General features: G+C 42.2%; 6 protein-coding genes across 9 annotated transcripts; 3 read left to right on the top strand and 3 right to left on the bottom strand.

The window, feature by feature from the left end:
* The first annotated feature begins 51 nt into the window (after positions 1–51).
* On the top strand, positions 52–1,755 carry LOC115627395. Its single transcript, XM_030523050.1, has 4 exons — positions 52–189; positions 285–633; positions 690–808; positions 865–1,755. Exons 1-4 carry the CDS (start codon positions 52–54, stop codon positions 1,624–1,626), a joined length of 1,368 nt encoding a protein of 455 aa, XP_030378910.1. The 3' UTR covers positions 1,627–1,755.
* A 2,407-nt stretch (positions 1,756–4,162) lies between these two features.
* LOC115627124 (UDP-galactose translocator) lies at positions 4,163–6,371 on the bottom strand. Of its 3 annotated transcripts, XM_030522695.1 has the most exons (4): positions 6,141–6,371; positions 6,012–6,074; positions 5,770–5,889; positions 4,163–5,474 (listed from the first exon to the last, which is right to left on the bottom strand). In XM_030522695.1, the coding sequence occupies exons 2-4, from the start codon at positions 6,022–6,024 to the stop codon at positions 4,558–4,560; spliced, it is 1,050 nt and encodes a 349-aa protein (XP_030378555.1). In that variant the 5' UTR covers positions 6,025–6,074; positions 6,141–6,371; the 3' UTR covers positions 4,163–4,557. The 3 variants fall into 3 exon arrangements, with proteins under 3 accessions (XP_030378555.1, XP_030378554.1, XP_030378553.1); XM_030522694.1 differs by having other exon boundaries at positions 6,012–6,371; XM_030522693.1 differs by lacking the exons at positions 6,012–6,074; positions 6,141–6,371 and having other exon boundaries at positions 5,770–5,987.
* Positions 6,226–8,379, top strand: LOC115627125 (translation initiation factor eIF-2B subunit beta). The gene is made up of 5 exons (XM_030522696.1): positions 6,226–6,299; positions 6,997–7,064; positions 7,139–7,225; positions 7,295–8,137; positions 8,201–8,379. Exons 2-5 carry the CDS (start codon positions 7,009–7,011, stop codon positions 8,271–8,273), a joined length of 1,059 nt encoding a protein of 352 aa, XP_030378556.1. The 5' UTR covers positions 6,226–6,299; positions 6,997–7,008; the 3' UTR covers positions 8,274–8,379.
* Positions 8,287–9,479, bottom strand: LOC115627126 (phosphoglycolate phosphatase 2). Its single transcript, XM_030522697.1, has 2 exons — positions 8,973–9,479; positions 8,287–8,907 (listed from the first exon to the last, which is right to left on the bottom strand). Exons 1-2 carry the CDS (start codon positions 9,360–9,362, stop codon positions 8,371–8,373), a joined length of 927 nt encoding a protein of 308 aa, XP_030378557.1. The 5' UTR covers positions 9,363–9,479; the 3' UTR covers positions 8,287–8,370.
* A 3,434-nt stretch (positions 9,480–12,913) lies between these two features.
* Positions 12,914–17,092, top strand: LOC115627077. 2 transcript variants are annotated; one of them, XM_030522624.1, is made up of 3 exons: positions 12,914–13,905; positions 15,489–16,070; positions 16,350–17,092. In XM_030522624.1, the coding sequence occupies exons 1-3, from the start codon at positions 13,249–13,251 to the stop codon at positions 16,926–16,928; spliced, it is 1,818 nt and encodes a 605-aa protein (XP_030378484.1). In that variant the 5' UTR covers positions 12,914–13,248; the 3' UTR covers positions 16,929–17,092. The 2 variants fall into 2 exon arrangements, with proteins under 2 accessions (XP_030378484.1, XP_030378485.1); XM_030522625.1 differs by having other exon boundaries at positions 16,353–17,092.
* Positions 17,093–17,141: 49 nt separating this feature from the next.
* LOC115627078 (WW domain-binding protein 11) lies at positions 17,142–19,875 on the bottom strand. Its single transcript, XM_030522626.1, has 5 exons — positions 19,724–19,875; positions 19,534–19,659; positions 19,381–19,478; positions 18,019–19,325; positions 17,142–17,348 (listed from the first exon to the last, which is right to left on the bottom strand). The coding sequence occupies exons 1-5, from the start codon at positions 19,785–19,787 to the stop codon at positions 17,147–17,149; spliced, it is 1,797 nt and encodes a 598-aa protein (XP_030378486.1). The 5' UTR covers positions 19,788–19,875; the 3' UTR covers positions 17,142–17,146.
* Between the last annotated feature and the right edge of the window lie 92 nt (positions 19,876–19,967).

The following is a 19,967-nucleotide window of genomic DNA, read 5'->3' on the forward strand; positions in this document are numbered from 1 at the left end:
GCCGCAGAATTAAGTTAACTGCAGCAAGGGTATTACATTTATTCACAGAAAATGAAGCGCAACCGAGAGGAGGACAAGGACTACAGCTCTTGCACAAGTAGCAGCTGTAGCAACAGTTTGCTGAACAACAGCAGCGGCAACGAGACGAGTGGCACAGCCGCCACAGTACGTACCACAGGACGCGTTAAGGTATGCTTTGACTCTTCAATGCGGCTTTCAAGTGTGCTTTGTACTTTCTGCTATTTACTAAATAACTACTTTGCCTGCTGACAATTTTTATACAGAAACCAAAACAGGTCTACGATCCGTCCGACTACTACATTGGGAAACGGCAGACCATGTTGGTAAACCGATTAGCGGAGGCTACTTATTGCATGGATGCTGCTGACATTCAATCGGTAAAATCGGAAAAGGATGAAGACACTGATGCTGCTACTGTTCCGGATACCGTTAGCCGTGGTGTTGTTTTGGCGACTGCTACTCCAACTAATGGTTCCTCTGCAGAGCCACCGGCGCCACCGCCACCTAAAAACCTCACATTTGATACTTGTATGAAATGCCATAAAAGCGAGCCCAAGCGTGGTTCCGGACACAAAAGTAACTTCCTAACCTGCAAGACCTGCCTGCGGAAGTGTAAGTAACTTGACAAGTTTCTGATCTTCCCTAACATTCCGTTGCTCACCTTTTAGGGCACTTTCACTGCATGTCCATAAATTTCGAAAATTTGAGTCTTGCGCGAAAGAAATATAGATGCGAAAGATGCCGTTCTTGCACTGTTTGCCTGTCCGGCAAACATGCCAGGATTCAAGTGAGTAAAGCGAAGCTTTGAAAAGGTTTCCTGCTAACTACTAAACTGTCTTACAGAAGGACAAGATCGTGTGCAGCATGTGTGTGGAAACATATCATTTGGAGTGCCACCATCCGCCCGTGCTGGACACCAAGCTAGTCGGCCCCAAGTGGAAATGTGCCAAATGCGTGGCTAAAATCAATAGCGTGCGAGAGGCCGCCGCCCGCGAAGCTGCGCGCGATGCAGGCAGAAAGTCTAAGGATGCCGATGCAATGCGCAAATCCGTAATGGGCCCCAAGAAAAAGGCAAATGTTGGCCTCGCCAGCAATGGGAAGCCAACCCATAAATTGAGCAGCGGTGACGAAGATGCTTCCATGAGTTCGTGCAGCTCCCTACCGCCGTTGCAGCCTATTACTACGTTAGCAGCCAACTCTATATTAAAAAAGAAGCGGCGCCACAGCAACGAGGACAACTTGCCATCGACTCACCCACCCCCTCCGCTCTACTCAATCGCATCGCAGCATCTGTCCAACGAGAACGAGAACGAAAGGGGCAATGTTGACAAGATTGCAGAGCCCGTTGTGAAGCGGACATACATTAATCTGCCGGTGCAGCATTGGACCACTGATGAGGTCGTCTCCTTTGTACACAAACGTTACCCCAACGAGGCGAATGTCTTCAAGTTTCAGGACATCGATGGCGTCTCGCTGATGCTCCTCACGCGCTACGATATCCTCAACCGCTTCGGCTTAAAAGTGGGCCCATCGTTGCGACTCTACGAGCTGGTTACCACAATGCAAAACCACGCCGACGATATACGCATGGCCTGGAGTAAATAGGCAACATTTAGTTTGCACACATGCTCATTTGATGAAGTCGAGATTTCATTTGTTATAGCCTGTACCCAAAGGGTGAAAGGCTATACTAGTTTTGTGCGCATGTATGTAACACACAGAAGGAGGCGTGGCAGACCCCACAAAGTATATATATTCTTGATCAGGATGGGAAGCCGAGTCGATATAGCCTTGTCCGTCCGTCCGTCTGTCCGTCTGTCCGTCTGTCCGTATGAACGCAAGGATCTCAGAAAGTATAAGAGCTAGAATAACCAAACTTGGTTTCCATATTCTCCTAAGACCGAGAAAGTACGAGTTTGAGTTTTTTTTCGATGCACCCCCCCACTCCCCCGCAATTCGTGTTTTTTCTTATAACTTCCGTAATTCTCAGAATTTAAAAATCAATTTTGGTAGGTACATCCAGTTAGTACTAATGTGTCCGTGTGCCAAATTTCATCATGATAGGTCAATTCTGAAGAAAGTTATAGCCATAAGTAAAATCGCTGCTCATGCGCTGCCTCTGTCGGCAGCGCTGCCCGCAGCTGTTGTTGTTGTTGCTGCTTTGGTTCAACTTTGTGCTGCATACATACACGCATATAAACACGCATAGGTACGTGATGTAAATGTATGCTGTTAAAACTAAACATAAACATATATTCTAATTTAATTTAATTAATTAATTCATTAATTTTTTTTAATAATTTAATTTTTTTTTTAATTTTTTTTTTTTTAATTTTTCTTTTTTGTGGAGAGTACAGGCTATTTTACTGTCGGGCTTGCTCGACTGTAGCGTTCTATCTTGTTTTAGTTATAAGATCTACCTTTTACTACTTATTTAAGTTTTTTGTGTTGAGGAACGGCGGCGCGAATTATGCTAAAATAAGTTACTGAGAAATCTATCTTTGGTTCTGTATTACTTTAAAGCGTACATAATTTACAGATTAAGCAAAAATAAGTATAAACATAATATAAGTATCAACATTGTTTCTTTTTTATGAAAGGTCTTCGGTTCATGCTCGTGGGTCGCATTTAAAATGTCAACAACTTATGTATGTATAATAACTGGCATCATCGCTTCGCATCTGTCTTTATACACCGACTATCTAGTGGTCTTATTGCTGAAGTTGAAGCCTGTTTTGTTGGATCTATCTTGTATTCACTTTAGACGGTGTGGGCAATTTTCAGAATGACACTTCATTGCAAGGATAGGAATGAAATCAACTTCGAAATGCTGAAATATCATTCCATTGCTTCATTTTGGGAGGACTGCAAGATTCAGGGGAAGTCAGCTACAATGTAAGCCCTAACAAACCGTCCTATACCTTTCCTTCCGTATACCATTTTAGAATGCATTTTATGAAACAAAATTAGCTGGCTTATGAAACTGGAAAAGTCAATTACAGATGGTGTAACTTTCTTTGAGAGGAAGTTGATAGCTTAAAATAAATATACTTTAGGTGAGTATACTCATTATAGAAAAAATACTAAGTATAATAAATACTAAATGTTGCACAGAAAGAGAGGTCCTCAGTATGATAAAATTAGCCCATACGTATGTATGTATGTCTTCAGATTGTATTTTTATCATGAAATCATAATGTTATTAACGCTTAGCCATAATTTCATATTTCTTCTCAGAATTCATGTATATGTGGGGGAAACGTAGTTTATTGTTAGAAAGAAGTACTACAGAACAGCAAAGCAAGAAGGGTATAGAAAAGATCACTTAATGCTCCAAATATTTAAATGCATTAGATAATACGTACATACAAGTACATATGTATATTCATTTCTATTTTATTATTTCTATATACTTTTTCTGGAATAAAATCGGTTTATAATTACCGGCTTATATTAAAAATAATTAGCTATGTATGTACATTCACATTTTTTAAATGAAACACTCCTTTTTACATTTTTATCAGATATATTTGTTATTTATTTTATGTTCATAAATAAGTTTATTAAACTGGTAATTGTTTAGGCTAAAATTCGCTTTTCACATTTTCGGGTATTACGAACCAATAAAAATAGTCGTAACAGAAAGCTGTTAATACAGATTTGACATAATATATGTACATATACACATTTGCCAGATAGTCGTAACTAGAGTGCCAAAGGTTCTGATAATTGGTAATAACTCAAATATGATTGTACCTTAAGATCTCTCTTAATGTTTTTACTAATGGAATATACCGTTGCTATACTATATGCACAGAGAAAGTGTTTTTTGTTTTTGACAGATAAGCATTTATATAAAGGGGCCAATCAACAGATGCTAAATGCCTGCCAAATCAGAACCATTAAGTGCCGCACTTCGAGTCACATATATTCCGCCTTGTTAGATTATACAAATTTCTAAAAAGTCTTTTTTCTCCAGCCACAGAGTAGTGTCTCCACCTAACGCAATGCTCCGTTTGTTTTTAGAGTAGAACCCAAACGTTAAACCTTTTATCTAAGTAGAGCAGAAGATCAGAATTTCTTGTTTCTTAGATTTTACGATGTGTAATAAAAAATCGTCTCCCTTTCAAAGTCGAAGCGGTTTATGTTTTACATTGTTTTTATTGAAAAACATAATTGCAAACACTTTTAAAAACATGTCTGCGTGATAAAAACATAATAGTGTAGAGATAGGATACATATATAGTACATACATACATAGGACTTAAAAATTGAATAAACGTATAAACGAAAGACCGTTTAAACGCACTTTGTGGAGATGAGCAGCCAGCTCTATATTCCAAAAATACACAATGCAAATATCAGATGAAGTACACAGAGGCAATCACACAACGTTGCCCGGCGATCAACGATCGAGGGCAACAACAGCTCATTAAACAACTGCTGCTGATGATGATGTTGATGATGATGATAATGATTATGACGGCAACCACTAGACAAATACTGTTCAACTTTAGAGTTTCAGGTGTCAGAGCGTCACACACGCGGCAGAAGCTTCTCCTCATCCGCCGCCGACTGCTGTTGCTGCTGCATTGTTGGTTTTGAGGCGTGACGGCCCGGATCGTAGCCATAAAGGAAGATTGAGGAAATGACCAGGCCGGCGCCGCATGAGAATTGCAGCGTCAGATTAAAATCAAATATGTATATTGATGCTATGCATGAGATTATGATGGCCAGTGAAGTGGCAAAACCTTTCAGTATATTGTCCGCATACTTAACAACAGCGGCCACAATAAGACCGCCTCCTGCTTGCAGCAAAACCAAATACCAGATGAACATATCGTAGCCGTAGAAGAAGCCCTTTTCATATATAGGACTGGCATCGTTCACGAAGCAGGTGATCAGACCAAAGGGTATGCTGAGCAGACTCAGCTGCACATTCCGCATCCACACAGAGATATCGGCTCCTTTAAGTATCTTCTCAAAATAAATGCCGGCGAAGCCTGATAGAAAGCAAGCACCCAATGCTGCCCACAGGCCCAGCATACGGTTCTGTACAGGTCCTGTTTCATCTTTCGCTTTCACAGCTGAACCGCCATCCGTTTGTGCCAGTTGGACGAGCACAATGCCAGCGACCAGGAGCAGGAGAGAGCCCCATTGAGTGTTTAGCAACTTGCGCCGTAATATGACGACAGCGAACATGGCCGTGGTCAATATTTTCAGCTGGTATGTCACTTGGTATGTGGCCGCATCCAAATGCGAGGCTGACACGTACAGCAGATTATTCTGTACAATATACACCAGCGATGGCACGCACACCTTCAGCGTATCTATGGGATTGGCCACGATCGTTTTGTGCAGAGATCGGACAAATCTTTGAGCATCTTTCCCCTCCTCATTGAAAACTAATATCAGGCAGGTTATGAGTTTGGCAAATTCCGACATCAGAACCGCTGCAAAAGTAGCGTAAATAATTTGTCATCTAACAATACCATTGCGGAAATATTACACACATATATACACGTTTATTTGGACGCTACTTAATAGCTGTTATCAGCCAAACCATTTCCAAGAGGAAATGGAAATACTCGTGTGTATATGGCAGTCTTTCTTATCTGCAAGAAAACATTTTACGGTATGTCGCATTCTTGCCACGCTAATTGGAAGTGCTGTGACCAATGGTGTGGGTATATGTGTGTGTATCCATATGTGTGTTACTAATGTCCACGTAAAGCTGTATGTTCTTACCCGTTGAGCTAAGAAAGATGTCGCCAGGACGAGTACGCGCATAGCGCATGCTGAGACCCAAAATCGCATTCTGAAGCGTTAGCGTTAGGAGGCTAATGTACTTGAGAGTGTTCGTGTTCACTGAGGTGCGATAATAAATGGGAGCGGGAAGCATAGCAATTAATAAATAAATAAATATATGCCAGGTGCTAACCCATTCAAGCACTGAACTCAACTAAACGATTGATTCCCTCAGCACTTACTGTGTATATTCATGGCGCGTTTTCGTGTTTGGCTGAAGAGATATTCTTGGGCCGCTTGACACTCTTAGATTACAAAAAAAGCACCTCTTGTTTTTAAAGATAAACAATAAGTGCTCTATGTTTGCTTACGAGTCAAATCTTTTTGTTAAAGGCAACGACAATTTCGAATAATGTGCGTGTGCGCCACCACGCAGCTGCAGTTGTCAATTGTTGTTACGCGCTGCGACAGGTTGTGGTGCTTCTAGCTTTCGCGTCAGTTTTTTTGGCTCTGACTGGTGAAGAAGACACGTAAACAAATTCAGCCCATCTCGCAGCCGACTTTTATCGCATATTGTTGTTGTTGCTGTTGCTACCGCTGTTGCTGTTGTTGCTACAGCGGCTTTTCCTGCTGGTTGCATAAATATCGATAGCGATAAATGCAAAGTTGGCATAGTGCTGCCTACACACAATTGGCAAAACAAACAATATTGCAATTAATTGAACTATAGCTTTATTTACCCATTATACAACCGAGCAATACAATGGCATTAGTTAAACTTATTTCGTCACATCTGTATAAACAGCCGCCTCGAAATATTTGTTGTTATAATGCGCGCTCTTAAATTGAACATAATATATAAAACAAAACTGGTAGCACTCACGGTACAAAGAGCGAAGGTATGGCTGCAACTATTTGCTTCGAACGAGCAAATTAAACATGGCACTCTAGCTGCCACTTGATTATTGTGCTCTCTTTCTTTGCTCTCTCTCAACAACAAAAAGTCATCATGTGATGTCACAAAAAGAGAACACCACAACGGGTTTGCGCAATGCCATACCTTCTACCTTTTTTAAATCATGGGTAGCACTGCTGCTGTGTCGATTTTGCTTGAGTATCGTTTTATGTTTGTTATGCCTGCCAAATTCGGGATACAACTTCTTATATTGAGGCATCAAGAACGTGATATAATATAATATAATTTCATTTTATTATTTTTGAAATTAGTCCGTTGTCAAGATGCGCGAACAGCCACTGAAAGAGGTCACACAGCTTATACATGCCATCAAGGTTGGGTAAGTTGGCTCACCACAAACACGTTTCAATGGATCACTAACCGTATACATATGTAAAATAATAATGCCTGCAGCATGGTGGAGGGCTCCTACAGCATAACCAACAAAACCTTGGACATTTTTAAATACATCATAATGAGCAAAAGTTGGCAAAATGCTGAGTAAGTTGTGAAACGCACGCATTAAAAATAAGCACCTTCATCTAATTCCTTCATTTCGTTTATGATCAGCGAGCTTATGCGAATTGTGCGTGCCCAGAGCCGCATAATGCAGGCAGCATTGCCGCAAGAGACCGTCACATCAAACATTGCGCGCCGCATACTGAAGCTGACGCGAGAGGAGTTCGATTTGCTGCACGCCAAGATTCAGCATTTTGCTGACGACTCGCAGGCTTCACTTTCGCTACACAAATTGGTCACGCAGACCAGCGAAAGCAACGTGAGTGTGGATTATAGTAAGCCGCAGCAGGGTCTGCGCGAGGCGCTACTTGATCACCTGCAAGAGGTTGAAACCGAACTGGAAACGAGCTCTGAGAACATTTGTGTGCAGGCAGAGGAGCACATCCACTCATCGGAAATCATACTCACGTTGGGTCATTCGCGGAGCGTGGAGAATTTTCTGAAGCGCGCCATCAAAAAGCGTCAATACCTCACCATAATTGTTGCCGAGTGTGCGCCATCGTGTCGCGGCCACAACTTGGCCACCAAGCTAGCAAATGATAAGACTGTGGATATCATTGTTATACCCGACGCCAGTATCTTTGCGATGATGTCGCGCGTCAACAAGGTGATCATTGGCACCCACAGCGTGCTGGCCAACGGTGGCTTACGGGCTGCCTGTGGCGCCTATACCGTGGCCCTGGCCGCCAAGCACTACTCTGTGCCCGTCATTGTGCTGGCGCCCATGTACAAACTGTCGCCGCTGCATCTGTGCGAGCAGGACGCCTTTAATATGGTGGGTTGTGCCGAGGATGTCATACCATATGATTCGCTGCCAGCGCGCGAAGCAAAAGTCTACAGTCCCATGTTCGATTATGTGCCGCCCGAGCTGGTCACGCTCTTTATTTCAAACACGTAAGCTGCAGCTAACCCTAACTAATTATTTTCTTATTAATAATTTGGTTTTTCTGTTTGAAGCGGCGGTCATGCGCCCTCCTATGTCTACCGACTGCTCACCGAGCTCTACCATCCCGAGGATCTAGAGATCTAAGACTTACTCAGGCTTGTGGTTTTCATATTTTTTTTAACGTTTATATTGGATTAAATCCACAACAAATTCAACGACTACAAATAAAACGGGTACATTTTCAAGCTGATCCATTTTCCATGTTTTGCAAAAGCTGCACTAAATCAGCCAAACTGTCCGCATAATAGTCCGGCTGAGCCTCTGGCGGTGCTTTTAACATATCCTGTTTTGTCGTGCCACCTGAAAGTACCAGCAACGACTGAAAGCCGCACGATTTGCCAAACTGAATATCCTGCACCAGCATATCGCCCACAAAGACGCAACGCTCCGAATTCTTGATGTTAAACATCTCTTTCAACATGTCCCCCAAAATATGCGATGGCTTGCCGAGGAGCGTTGGCTCCCGATTTGAATAACGACTCACATGCTGCAAAAAATCATAGAATCCAGCCACATTGAAGTTTTCAGACAGCGGCATAGTCACATCGCTGCCCCCAGCAATGAGTTCACAGTCATCCGACAGTTGTAAATGGCGTATAGCTTTGGCCAACTCCACATACGATAAATCAAGATGTATGTCGAAGAGAACTGCACCCACCGGCTTGCTAATTGTTAAATGCTCCACCAGCGTGGCTGAAGTAAGATGCTCCTTGATTTGCTGCAACGCATGTTTGAAGTTATAATTAATTGTCACGAGTCTGAAAAGTGTCACATAAGACTTACCAGCGATTCGTACTCAACGCCCTGCTTACGCAACGTCTCATTCGCCTCCAGTGACATCAGAGAGAAGACACGCTGACCGGGCTTGTGGGTTTTCAGATACCGCACAATTGTCTTGACAGGATGCACAACATCATCCTCTATGTTCACTCCACGGGCGCCAATTTTTTTGAACTTTTCTGAATACTGCTCATCGGTGCGAAAACTGTTATTCGACACAAACTTAATGGTTTTGCCGGCTCTTCTTAAGGCATTGACTGCATCCCCAGCTCCAGGTATCCAACCAGCCAGCAACCAGACAACGCCATCGCAGTCGCTGATCATCATATCAAAGGATTCGATGAAGCGACGCTGCTCCTTCAGACTAAGCTCCAGAATGTGACAAGGTGCCATGACTTCGCGACGATAAATGAACACGGCTGTTGGTAGTCAAGAAAGTGCCAAACCTAATTTTGTTGTGGCCGCCCTTGCCGCTGGTGGTGGATGCTGTTGCGCGCGCACGCTAATTCGCCGGCCGACTAATACTACAGCGGCAATTTAACCTTCAACGTCACATTGACAATGACGATAAGTAGGAAGTGGGTGGGAGAGCTATCCTACAAACTTGGGTGGAGGTTGGGGGCGCGGGCTGGGACTGTTGTTTTTTACAGCGGCACAATGAGTAGCCGCTTTTAAATCTCAGACTTTGCTTTTATTAGAATGCACGACATATCAACTTGGCCACGGTTTTTTGTTATTGTTATTATTGTTGTTGTATTTGCGACAGCTGAGCTTTTATTGTGCTAATGAATTATTTAGTCTACCTATATGTGTATAGATTCAAAACAATATACAAGTATATATGTAGGGTGTGATGATGTCTGTGATAAGATCCGGTATGTAAATAGGCCTAAGGTAGTGTAATGTTTACGGCGTAATGCAAAAACAAACATCGATTTAAAACGAAAACAAAAAGCGTCAATGCTTATTTACCAACAAATGGAAAACTTATCACTTTTCTTAAAACGTTTGATTTCCTTGCCGCCGTTTCATTCGTTCTAGGGATGGTTGAAGACATATAGAACAAAATTGTTTTACAACCAAGAAAAGGTCTTTCTGAAAAGCAGATCACTAGGCCTGAATCGAGTTCCCATGCCTCCCATGTGTGGCCCGACCAGACCCTCACACGCGTGCTTCCTGCATGATTATCATTTAGATACAGATACACGAAAGTGTTTTATCTATTTACATATAGTATATGACCCACTGGGTAACCACAGATAACATAAAGCAACGCCGAGCCATTTCGAAATTATTTATCTACAGAATTGTTTAGGTATGGGAATATTCAAGTCATTAAAAGCAATTGAAAACAGTTTCTGAATTGTTGCTCTAATAGCCTCCCACAAATCTGTGCCATTAAATAGAAAGATCCCATTGATTGATAGTTTGCTGATTGTTTACTATCAACATTTCTGAAACCTAATGATTTAGACTTGAGACTTGTTGTCAATTTATGAGGAATTTCCTATACATGACTGACAACTTTAATGCATAGAACCGTGAGTTTCTGATCAAGATCTGAACAAGCTTAGATTGCGATTAATTGGCCAGAAAGTCTATTAAAGAAATCTGTGAATGGTTCTTCCAATACAAAGGGTAAGGTATACTTTTCGGCTCTTGTGCAATGCAGTAGAACTGTTTTATCAGTACTGTGTATGTGTTTGCAAATTCAGGGGCATTCAGATCTTATCAAAATCGTCGAAATTGATTTGCAAAAATTTTTTTTACAAAAACGGTAAATACTGGATAGTATTTACGTGCGACAGAAACGCCGACTATCAACAAAAATATATTTCCCACTTGACGAATTTGATTGATTGATTTACGAGTAATGCCTTCCTAGGAACATTTTTTGACGTATGTGCTTGAGATTTGAAAAAAAAACCTTAGAGGCCTAAAAACTATATTCGTCACAGCAAGCTTCTCGAGTGGGGGTGGCAACGATGGGGAATCCCCCAGTGCATGTTTTATTCTTAGAGAAAACCATCGCTTCTTACACTTCGGAAAAAGAGGCTAAATAATTACATTTAATTGAAAGTTTACCAAAATGCTATTCAAAATCTTGCATTAACAAAATATAGGAAATATTTAAGCTTATTCAACGCCAGATAACTCTATTTGTTCATATAAAGCTGAACCATATGTAATGACAATGGCTGCCAAAGCCCTCATTCATATTGCTTTTTAGTGCAACTTAGAACGACTCAGTAGTTTAATAAAAATAAACGATAAGATTAGATATCTTAAATCCAGATATATAATAACAGCCGAATAAATCTACATACTTTATTTATTTTTCATAAATTTTTGTTTTTTTTCACATTCATTTTTCAAGTTAATTTGTATGTAATTTTAAATTTCTAGTAATTATGAGCCATAAGAATCACTTTGCCATTTGTTTAAGGCAAAAATAAAAGCGAAAGCATCCATCGATTTTATGCACAGCTAAAAATAAATATAATTATTGATTTTTGGCAAGTTCTGTGGACTCAATGAAACGCATTCGAAAATACAACTAAATGCGCAGTATTTTGATTTTCACTGAAAGTTAAACAAAAGGAAAAGAAAACCCAAACCTTTCCTCGTTTACAGTGCTCTGACGACTAGAGATATTTCGATATAGAATAAACGTTGAAATCAACTGAAAGAATAAAATAACTCTTGATTTTATTGCTGAACAAAAATTCATCCCAGAATTGACTTGCAGAATAAATTTTGAATTAATGTTTGTTTATTTATTTGCAAAGTAAATGTTTGCAATGCAAGTAAATCTACAAAATTTATTATTTATTAAACAGGAAAAATTAAAAATAACTACAAAGAATTAATATTTTGGCAAAATAATCACCGTCCGGCTCATTATCACAAATCCGAACGATTGTAGGCATATATCTGGATCAAAAAAACGAAAAAGAACAGGTCTAACTGATTACAAAGTACATGTTTTTATCAAAGGGTGTTCCTGAAAAGTCCATTAAATAGTAAACAAATAGGAGGTATGTATTGAACAGGTAATATCTCAATACAAATTTGATTAAAAACTGCAATGTAATATCATTTAAGTTGTATGCGACCGTTTTTATTCCTGCAATCCATTTTCGTTCCATCGATCCACAGACAGTTTGATTTTGAATCCTAAAGTGCTTTACTTACTTTTCGTATTCTCAATATAAAATAATTGCTAGTGAGGCTTCACTGTTTATCTTCTGCCAGTAGAGCTCAATATTTCGGCGCAATTTTCGGTTTCCAATTGGAGTAGAGTGTTGTTGGTGGACGTAACCCCAAAAGCAATAAGAATTACGATTTCAAAACAATAAACACAACAACAACAACAATAACAGCAACCCTTAGAAAGCCAGTCAGTCATGGTTATTCATGTTAGCACCTTGACATTGATTGCTGCCGTATTGTGTGAAATGTGAGGCCCCACCTCCATTGGCCATAACGGGCACAAACTGAGGCCCAACGGGGTTTTCGGTTCACGTTTCCGGTTGCCAATTGGAATGGTAACGACAAATGGCAAACGCAGACAGCAAACAGAACCGAACAGAACAAAACAAAACAGAACAGAAGCGGACAAAGAAGTGCAGAAACTTGGCAAAAACATGCATACATAATTCAAATGGACTACCAATTGGCAAAGGGGATGGAAGGGGTTGAGGCCATGGGTCAAATGTTGAAGACAGACAGACTAGACCGACTGGGCTTAGAACAAACGTTCACAATATTTGGCCAAATAGTTGGAAAGAAGCTTTTGCTGGAGACGACGCGAACGCCGAAGCGCTCAAAGACCATACGGGAGTGAGGAGGAGACGCTCGACTGAGAGGAGAATGTCGGCGGCATGCATATGTGTATAATTGCTTGTCTATATACATATATACATATATGTATATACATATATATATATATAGAGGAAGGCATATATTTAGGTACAACTTTATATCAAAAATCCGAATCGATTGGCAGCCGAGTTAGTTAGGTTCTCTGATAAGATACGCGTCCCAACCGAAGACGCAACGCAACGACGCGGGTGTGGAGGCAGACACACAAACACTCGTACACTCATCATAGATACAAATATACAAACATACATATATACACAGAATACTATATATGTATGTACATATATAGCGACTAACCAGAGTGGTGCTGCCAAGAACTGCGGGCCTCGAAGAACTCGCCACGATTACACAATTATTATTAAACAACGAACCAGTCAACAACTTGGCAGCGAACATGAACAGCAACCAAGTCGAGCAGGTGGAGGCATCCTCCAATGTACAGCCGAGCATAGGGAATGGCAATGATAGCATTGGCAAGAGCAATGGCGACGATGAGCAGCTCAAAATTCTTGGACAGTTGAAGAGCATCGAGCAGATCAACGAACAGCGTCGCATCTTTCTCAACAACACCATCATTGCGGAGGGCGAACGTGTGGAGGAGTCCCAGAAACCCGTCCTAGAAATAAGCAATGGTGCTGAGACCAAATTACCAGCAAATAACCTCGCACTGGACATTAAATACGCCACATTGCCGGCCGCAAATTCCACAACACTGCGTTCACCGACCTCCCCACCACCCAAGCCGCCCATGCTGAGTCGCACGCGCAGCACCGGCCTGGGCGATGAGAGACCCATCAGCTCGCCACCAGCAATGGTGGCGGTGGCCAATGGTTCGGAAGAGAAGCAGGCCAGCATTAATACGGTGGCTGACAAGCCAGCGGAACTGGAGGCACCCCAAACCATTTCGGCCCGCCACTACGAGAGTCTGATCGAAGAGCTGCGCTGTCCGGGCTGTGCGGGTGCGATGAAGTCCCCGGTATTGCTCTGCAAGAGTGGACACAGCATCTGTGAGCAATGCACCCGCATCCTGCTCATGTGTCCACTGTGCAAGGTGAGTTTGACGTCAATCGGCCCGACCGGTCGTTAGGTAACTAATTCATACCAGAGATATCAAGTGGCATGCATCTTTTTCCATCGCACTGATATGTAAGGCGTTATCTCCAATGACGACAGCTTACCCACTTATCTCTGTTTGTCTTCATGACGTACATGCCCCAAGATATAGCTAGGTACGTGCATACCACTTTATACGAACGAAAGGTAGACAGTATTAGAAACTATACTATAATTGCCAAAAAAAAAGCTCTCACAAGTACAGATAGATAGAGTTGAGAACTTCAGTCGAAATTACTGAACCATTTCGACATTCCAATGCTATAAACCTAATCTCATATATGTACGAGTAGATAAGCAAATTAAGAAAGGACCCAGCACTTGGACAAAAACAGAGTTGATCTCAATTACAAATTATAGACTCTTAATGTGAATAGCTTCAATAAAAATATATTAACTGATAAAAACAGACACGACAATTAAACAATGTTAGTTTATCTAGAATCTTCCACAGGCGAAATGTTGTTGAAACTTCAGACTACTGAAGACTGAAGAAGCATTCAAATTAGTTACGATATTGCAACAAAGTAATAAGTCATTCCGTTTCCGGTTAAATTTGTTGAAATCATAGTTTTTCAATCGCTATTTGCAATACAATTGTAGGGAACATACACATACAATACACTATAGAGACTACAATTGAGTTCCACCGATTTTAAAATATAATGAGGCACTATTTAAAAGTCCTAAGCACCCATTTTATGAATACAATATACATATCTTTATAAACATACAAGAGATAGATGAGATAGATAATAATCAGTTGCTAGACTTTACGATACATATGCATGGCTCAGATATGTAAGTCGATATGCCAAGTTTGGTTCTCTACCTATATAGTTTTAAAAATCTCGTTGTTCATACAGACGAACACGCAGATGGAGATGTCTTTATACATATCTCCCTCATGCTGATCATAAACAGACTTCTTAGTAAACAAAAAAAATGTTCCTATTTTCGATTTCGATCCAGCTTGTTTAAAATGTTTATTTTTCCCAACAATAGTAGTATTGTAATCATAGATATTTTCTCTTAATTTAAAGTTCTAATTGAAAAGAAGGGTTGTATTGCCTTTACTTATATATGTACATATGTATGTATATCAACATTGCCCCAACATTTGAAGGGGATGTAAATGCAGAAAGAATCTTTTTTTCTTCCCCATTTGCCAATATACAAGTATATAGATACGAAATTTCGTGTTTGTACTTTTGAATATTGGAGCTTCCTTTTATTGGGGGTGTACTATTGCCAACCTTTTCCATATGGTAACGATCAGGTAATGGATTTGAACATTTCTAAAGGTAAATAAGACTTGTACACTTTGAGATTGATTCTATTTACAGGACAAGCTGTTGGGTTCATTGGGTTTTCCATAATTAAGCAGCGTTTCTAATCTACAAGTGCACACAGCATTAATGTATTATATATGAACCGTATGAATCGAAGTCGTTGTTTCTCTCCCTTTTTCTCTCTCTCTCGCTCACTCATCATTCTCTCCAATCTTCTGTTGCTCTGCAGGAGGCCTTCACCACCTCACGTTCGCTGACCGTGGAGGCATTATGCGCCAAGGCTCACTTCCGTTGCAGTCACTCTGGTGGGGGCTGCATGGTTCGGCTGCCCGTCGCTTTGCTGCCCTGGCACGAGAAGCAGTGCATCTATAAGCCGATGAAATGCTTTATGGGTCGTGTTTGGGGCGATTGTAAGTGGCATGGTCGTGAGATTCAATGGAAGCAGCATTTGGAGACAGAGCATCCGGAGAAGGTGTTTAAGACGGACAGCGTTGACTTGATTTGGAACATGGCAGCGCGTCGCAAGGCCCTCACCGGCTACTATGTGTTTCAAACCCACGAGGAGATGTTTAACTTCTACGAGATTAGTGATCAGCAACGCATACTCTTCACCATGACATGCACCTCCAACCGACGTGCGACCAAATACAATTATGCCTATGAGGTGACGCTCCTGCAGCCTGATAATGAGGCGCTATCGCTGACACAGAAATTCCCGGTGCACAGCGAATACGATCGTGATATCCTCATGGAAGGTACTTGTGTAAGCATTAGTCTCGCCGAGCTGGCGCGTTTCGTCGATGAGGAGAAGGTGAGTGCAGATGATATATTAATTTCAAAATTAGAAGATCACATTCAAGACAGATGACATCTAATGATTGATGATCCCATGACATTAAGGAAAGATGATATCTAATGATTGATGATCACATCGAGTCTTCTGTAGCAGATGATGATATCTGATCATTTTTAAATTGTCCGATAAAAGTTGCTCACTATTTTTTCACACTTAACTCTAGTCTTCCCCAATCAATGTTTTGTTCGTCCCCCACAGACATGCAAGCCTCTTACTAATCTCGCTTTTCCATAGCAGTTGCTGCACTATCGCGTGCGGGTGGTGACCGTGAAGTCGCCACGTCGGGCGAAGCCTCCCCGGCGTCAACCGCAGCCCATCGACCATCAGCAGACACATGTTACGGGCGTTAATGTGAAGGGCGTACCGGCGTCCATGATTATTACGCGCACATACAAGGAGGCGATGGGTATGCAGCCGGATGAGACAACATCAACAAGCGGATCCACATCGGCATTAACATCGCCCACAACGGAGAAGATGGGTGGTGAGAGCGACTCGGAGGAGACTAGCATCGGCACTAGTGCGGAGCCAGAGCGCAAATGGGGTACGCCGCAGTTGCACTTCAATCGCAAGTATTTGAAGAACTCGACCAGCGACACCAGTGGCCAATTGATGGGGGGCGATGATGAGCTTAGACCGCTAGCCAATGATCCATTTGGCAGTCCCGATGATAAGCTCTCCCTGTGTAGCACCAATACCAGTTATAAGAAGAAGGTATCGGATACGTTACGCAAAAGTTTTCGTGCCATCAAAACTGATATTATTGAGATGCGACCGTTTAGCAAAAAATCGCCAGAAAAAAAGGGTAAATGACCCAATCCACATTCCAATTCAAATCCCAACCCCAATCCCAAAACATGTAATGGGCTCGTGGGTGAAAATTTTGGAATTTGTGGCTGGCTTTGTTCCGCTTTATGTAAAACTAGCAATGGACATACTAAGAAAAATTAAAATATATATACTATTGTACAGACACACACACAGTGTTCAGATTTTAGTTTTCATATTTGAATTGAGTCTTGGGTGATTGCCTAAAGCAGGCCCTGCATTTCATTCATGAACTGCAAATAGGCGTCGTCCTTGGTGGGCGGCTTATGCGCATCCTGAGGCGCGTGCGCAGCGCGTTCGTGCGCATCCGCCAGATGTTTGGGTCGTGCATGGGGTCGCCGCTGATCCTCACGTTTCACACGCAACGTCGAAGGTACAAAGCGTGTAACATCGGCGCTTAGATTTCTGCAAGAGCATTGAATAAGTAATATCAAGAAGATGCCACCAATGTTATATACATATCTCTAAGGGCAAAGTGAGTCTTAATTAATACTTTGAAATAGATCTCTTTATATATAGATATATATAATATATTTCGGATGGATTGGTAATCAAAGTAGAGCCCAAGTAGTAAAAGCTAGCTTTATATAGAAGTTTCCCTTTCAGGTATACGTGAAACTTTTAGTTTTGGACAATTAGGGCTTCAAAGTTTGTATGGGAAAAATAGTATTTTTCATTCCATCGGCTTCAAACTTTGTTATAAAAAGGGAATATCAACATTCGGAATGCTTAGCACTTACACTTTCTCTGATTCTAAAGTTCATACAGACGGACATTAACTATACTACATACATTCACAGCCATCTGTATTTTTTACTCTTTGGGTACAGAGTATAACAAAAAATATTTATAGCTCGATTTTCGAGCATATGCAGTTCAATTCGGCCTGTTCTTATTTCCGTATTCGAACAAATTATTCGGAATTAATATCAGTAAATGCCTTCTGCCTGCATAATTCCAGTAAATTTGATCGATTTCGGGACGCGAACAGGTCTAATTAATGTTAAAGAACATGTGAATTTCGGGTTTCCCATAAATGTTTAGTACAATATATGTATATTTTAGAATTGCTTACCTTATTTGAGGCTTGGCTGTGATAGTGGTTACACCCTTGCCGGGTTCCTTTGGCGTTGGCCCATTTGGGTGGCCGTGCTTGAGGTGATGGGCCATGCGTGGCGGCAGACCTGGTGGCGGGCCCGGCGGCATGCGTATGCCCATGCGGGGCATGCCCAAAGCATGTGGGGGTCGTGGACCTGGCGGCGGTCCCGGAGGCATACGCATACCAAAACCTGGCAGGCCGGGAGCAGGTCCGCGCATGGGTGGCGGTCGGAACATCAAGCCTGGAGGTGGTGTCAAGCCGTGTGACAAGTGTGAAAGCGCGCTGCTCGGTAACGGCATTTGCGGTGGTGCTGGTACAGTTGTGGGAATAGGTGTATTTCCAATTGTGGCCACTGGCGTAGGAGGCAGCGGAATTGCCGGCAACGAAGGCGCCATTGGCGGTGTTGTTGTTGTTTTTCCAGATGCTGTCGGCGATGGGCTGATTGAGGGTGCAGTGTTTTTAGGCAATTCCTTAGAGCTGTAGGGTATTGGCTGCTTGTTCAGCTTAACACGCGATTCTGTGTCTGAATCATCCATGTCATCGTCATCGTCCTCGTCATCATCATCATCGTCATTATCATCATCATCGCTGGAAGTGTCCGCAGGGGATTTGGCAGCCGTTTTCCTTTCGTTGTCCATGCTGTCTGCCGGCGCATGCTCTTCGTGGGCCAAGTCCTTATTGTCTGCATCGTCTTGGAGCTTGCGGTGCTTCCGCTTGTGCACATGTTCCATTTCCTTCATGAAATCATCAATATTCTGTCCCGACATAGCCAGCATACGTTGTTGCAACTGGCTGGGCTCTGTGCGGGAAGGCGAGCGTCGTTTGGGACTGCGCTCCGTGTCATTCTCTTCGTCATAATCTGTATTGCCCTCGGCATCAGAATCTAGCTCTGTCATTGCGAATAAATCGGGTGGCGGCCCCGGAGGTACACCCAGCCAATCTTTATCCTCATCATCTTTGGCCTTGTCTGTCAATGGTTCACTAGAGTCGGCGCTGTTCTTGACTACTCCGGGAGGGGCACCTGGGGCAAAGGGTGGCAGCGCTAATGTCATTGGAGGTGGCGGCGCACGTATGCCACCTGTGAAGATTACGCCCCCTCCACCGCTCGTACCAGGTCCAACCGATGCAGTTGTGCTCACCGGTGCTGGCAATGGAATCTCATCGACCTGCACGCTTTGCGCATGCTTCACACTTTCGTAGTACTGCTGCTTTTTAAGACGTTTCTTCTCATAGTCCACTTCTTTGCGCTTCAGCTCCGCCCAATGTTCGGGCTCATCATTATGCTATTGACAACAAGTATTGGTAAGTTTTGTAAACATTTAACCAGAAGGCACTTACGTAGAGCCGCATGACGCGATCAAATGTCTCCTTCAGCTTTTTTCGCTTGTCCCGGAGTACCTTTTCATTCAGCGGCGATGGCTGCAGTACATTGTATTCTAAAAAATGGTATGTTGTAAATAATTGATGAGTCCACTTTGTTGACACACTCACCCATCTCATCAATTTTCTCCATTTCCTCGAGTATTTGGGCGGGATCCTTGTTCTTGAGCACTGCCGCTCGCACCATTTGGCGTTGCCGCTTGTTCTTCTTCAGCTCCTTTTTGCGGGCCTCTTTGCCTGGTGAAAAAAATTGATTCTATTTGCAAAACAGCTATAACGTTTTTGTTGTCCTGGTACTTACGTGCTTGATCTGTTGGATTCATATATTTTCCACTTTTCGTGGTGTTTATGGAGCGACGCCCCATCTTGGCTATTGGCAATTTCTTAAAACTTCTCTAGAAACCTATTTGTTTAGAAATCCCACAAGCTAGCGGTCCGTTCTGTGTGCGGTGCGTTTTTTTTTTTTTTTTGTTTTCTGGAGTGTTGCACAACGCACAGGGCGAACAGCTGTAGAACAACAATGCTACCACTACTGAATTGAATGG

This window comes from Scaptodrosophila lebanonensis, unplaced genomic scaffold (assembly GCF_003285725.1).
Source record: "Scaptodrosophila lebanonensis strain 11010-0011.00,11010-0021.00 unplaced genomic scaffold, SlebRS2 tig00000092-arrow-pilon, whole genome shotgun sequence".
Classification (NCBI taxonomy): domain Eukaryota; kingdom Metazoa; phylum Arthropoda; class Insecta; order Diptera; family Drosophilidae; genus Scaptodrosophila; species Scaptodrosophila lebanonensis.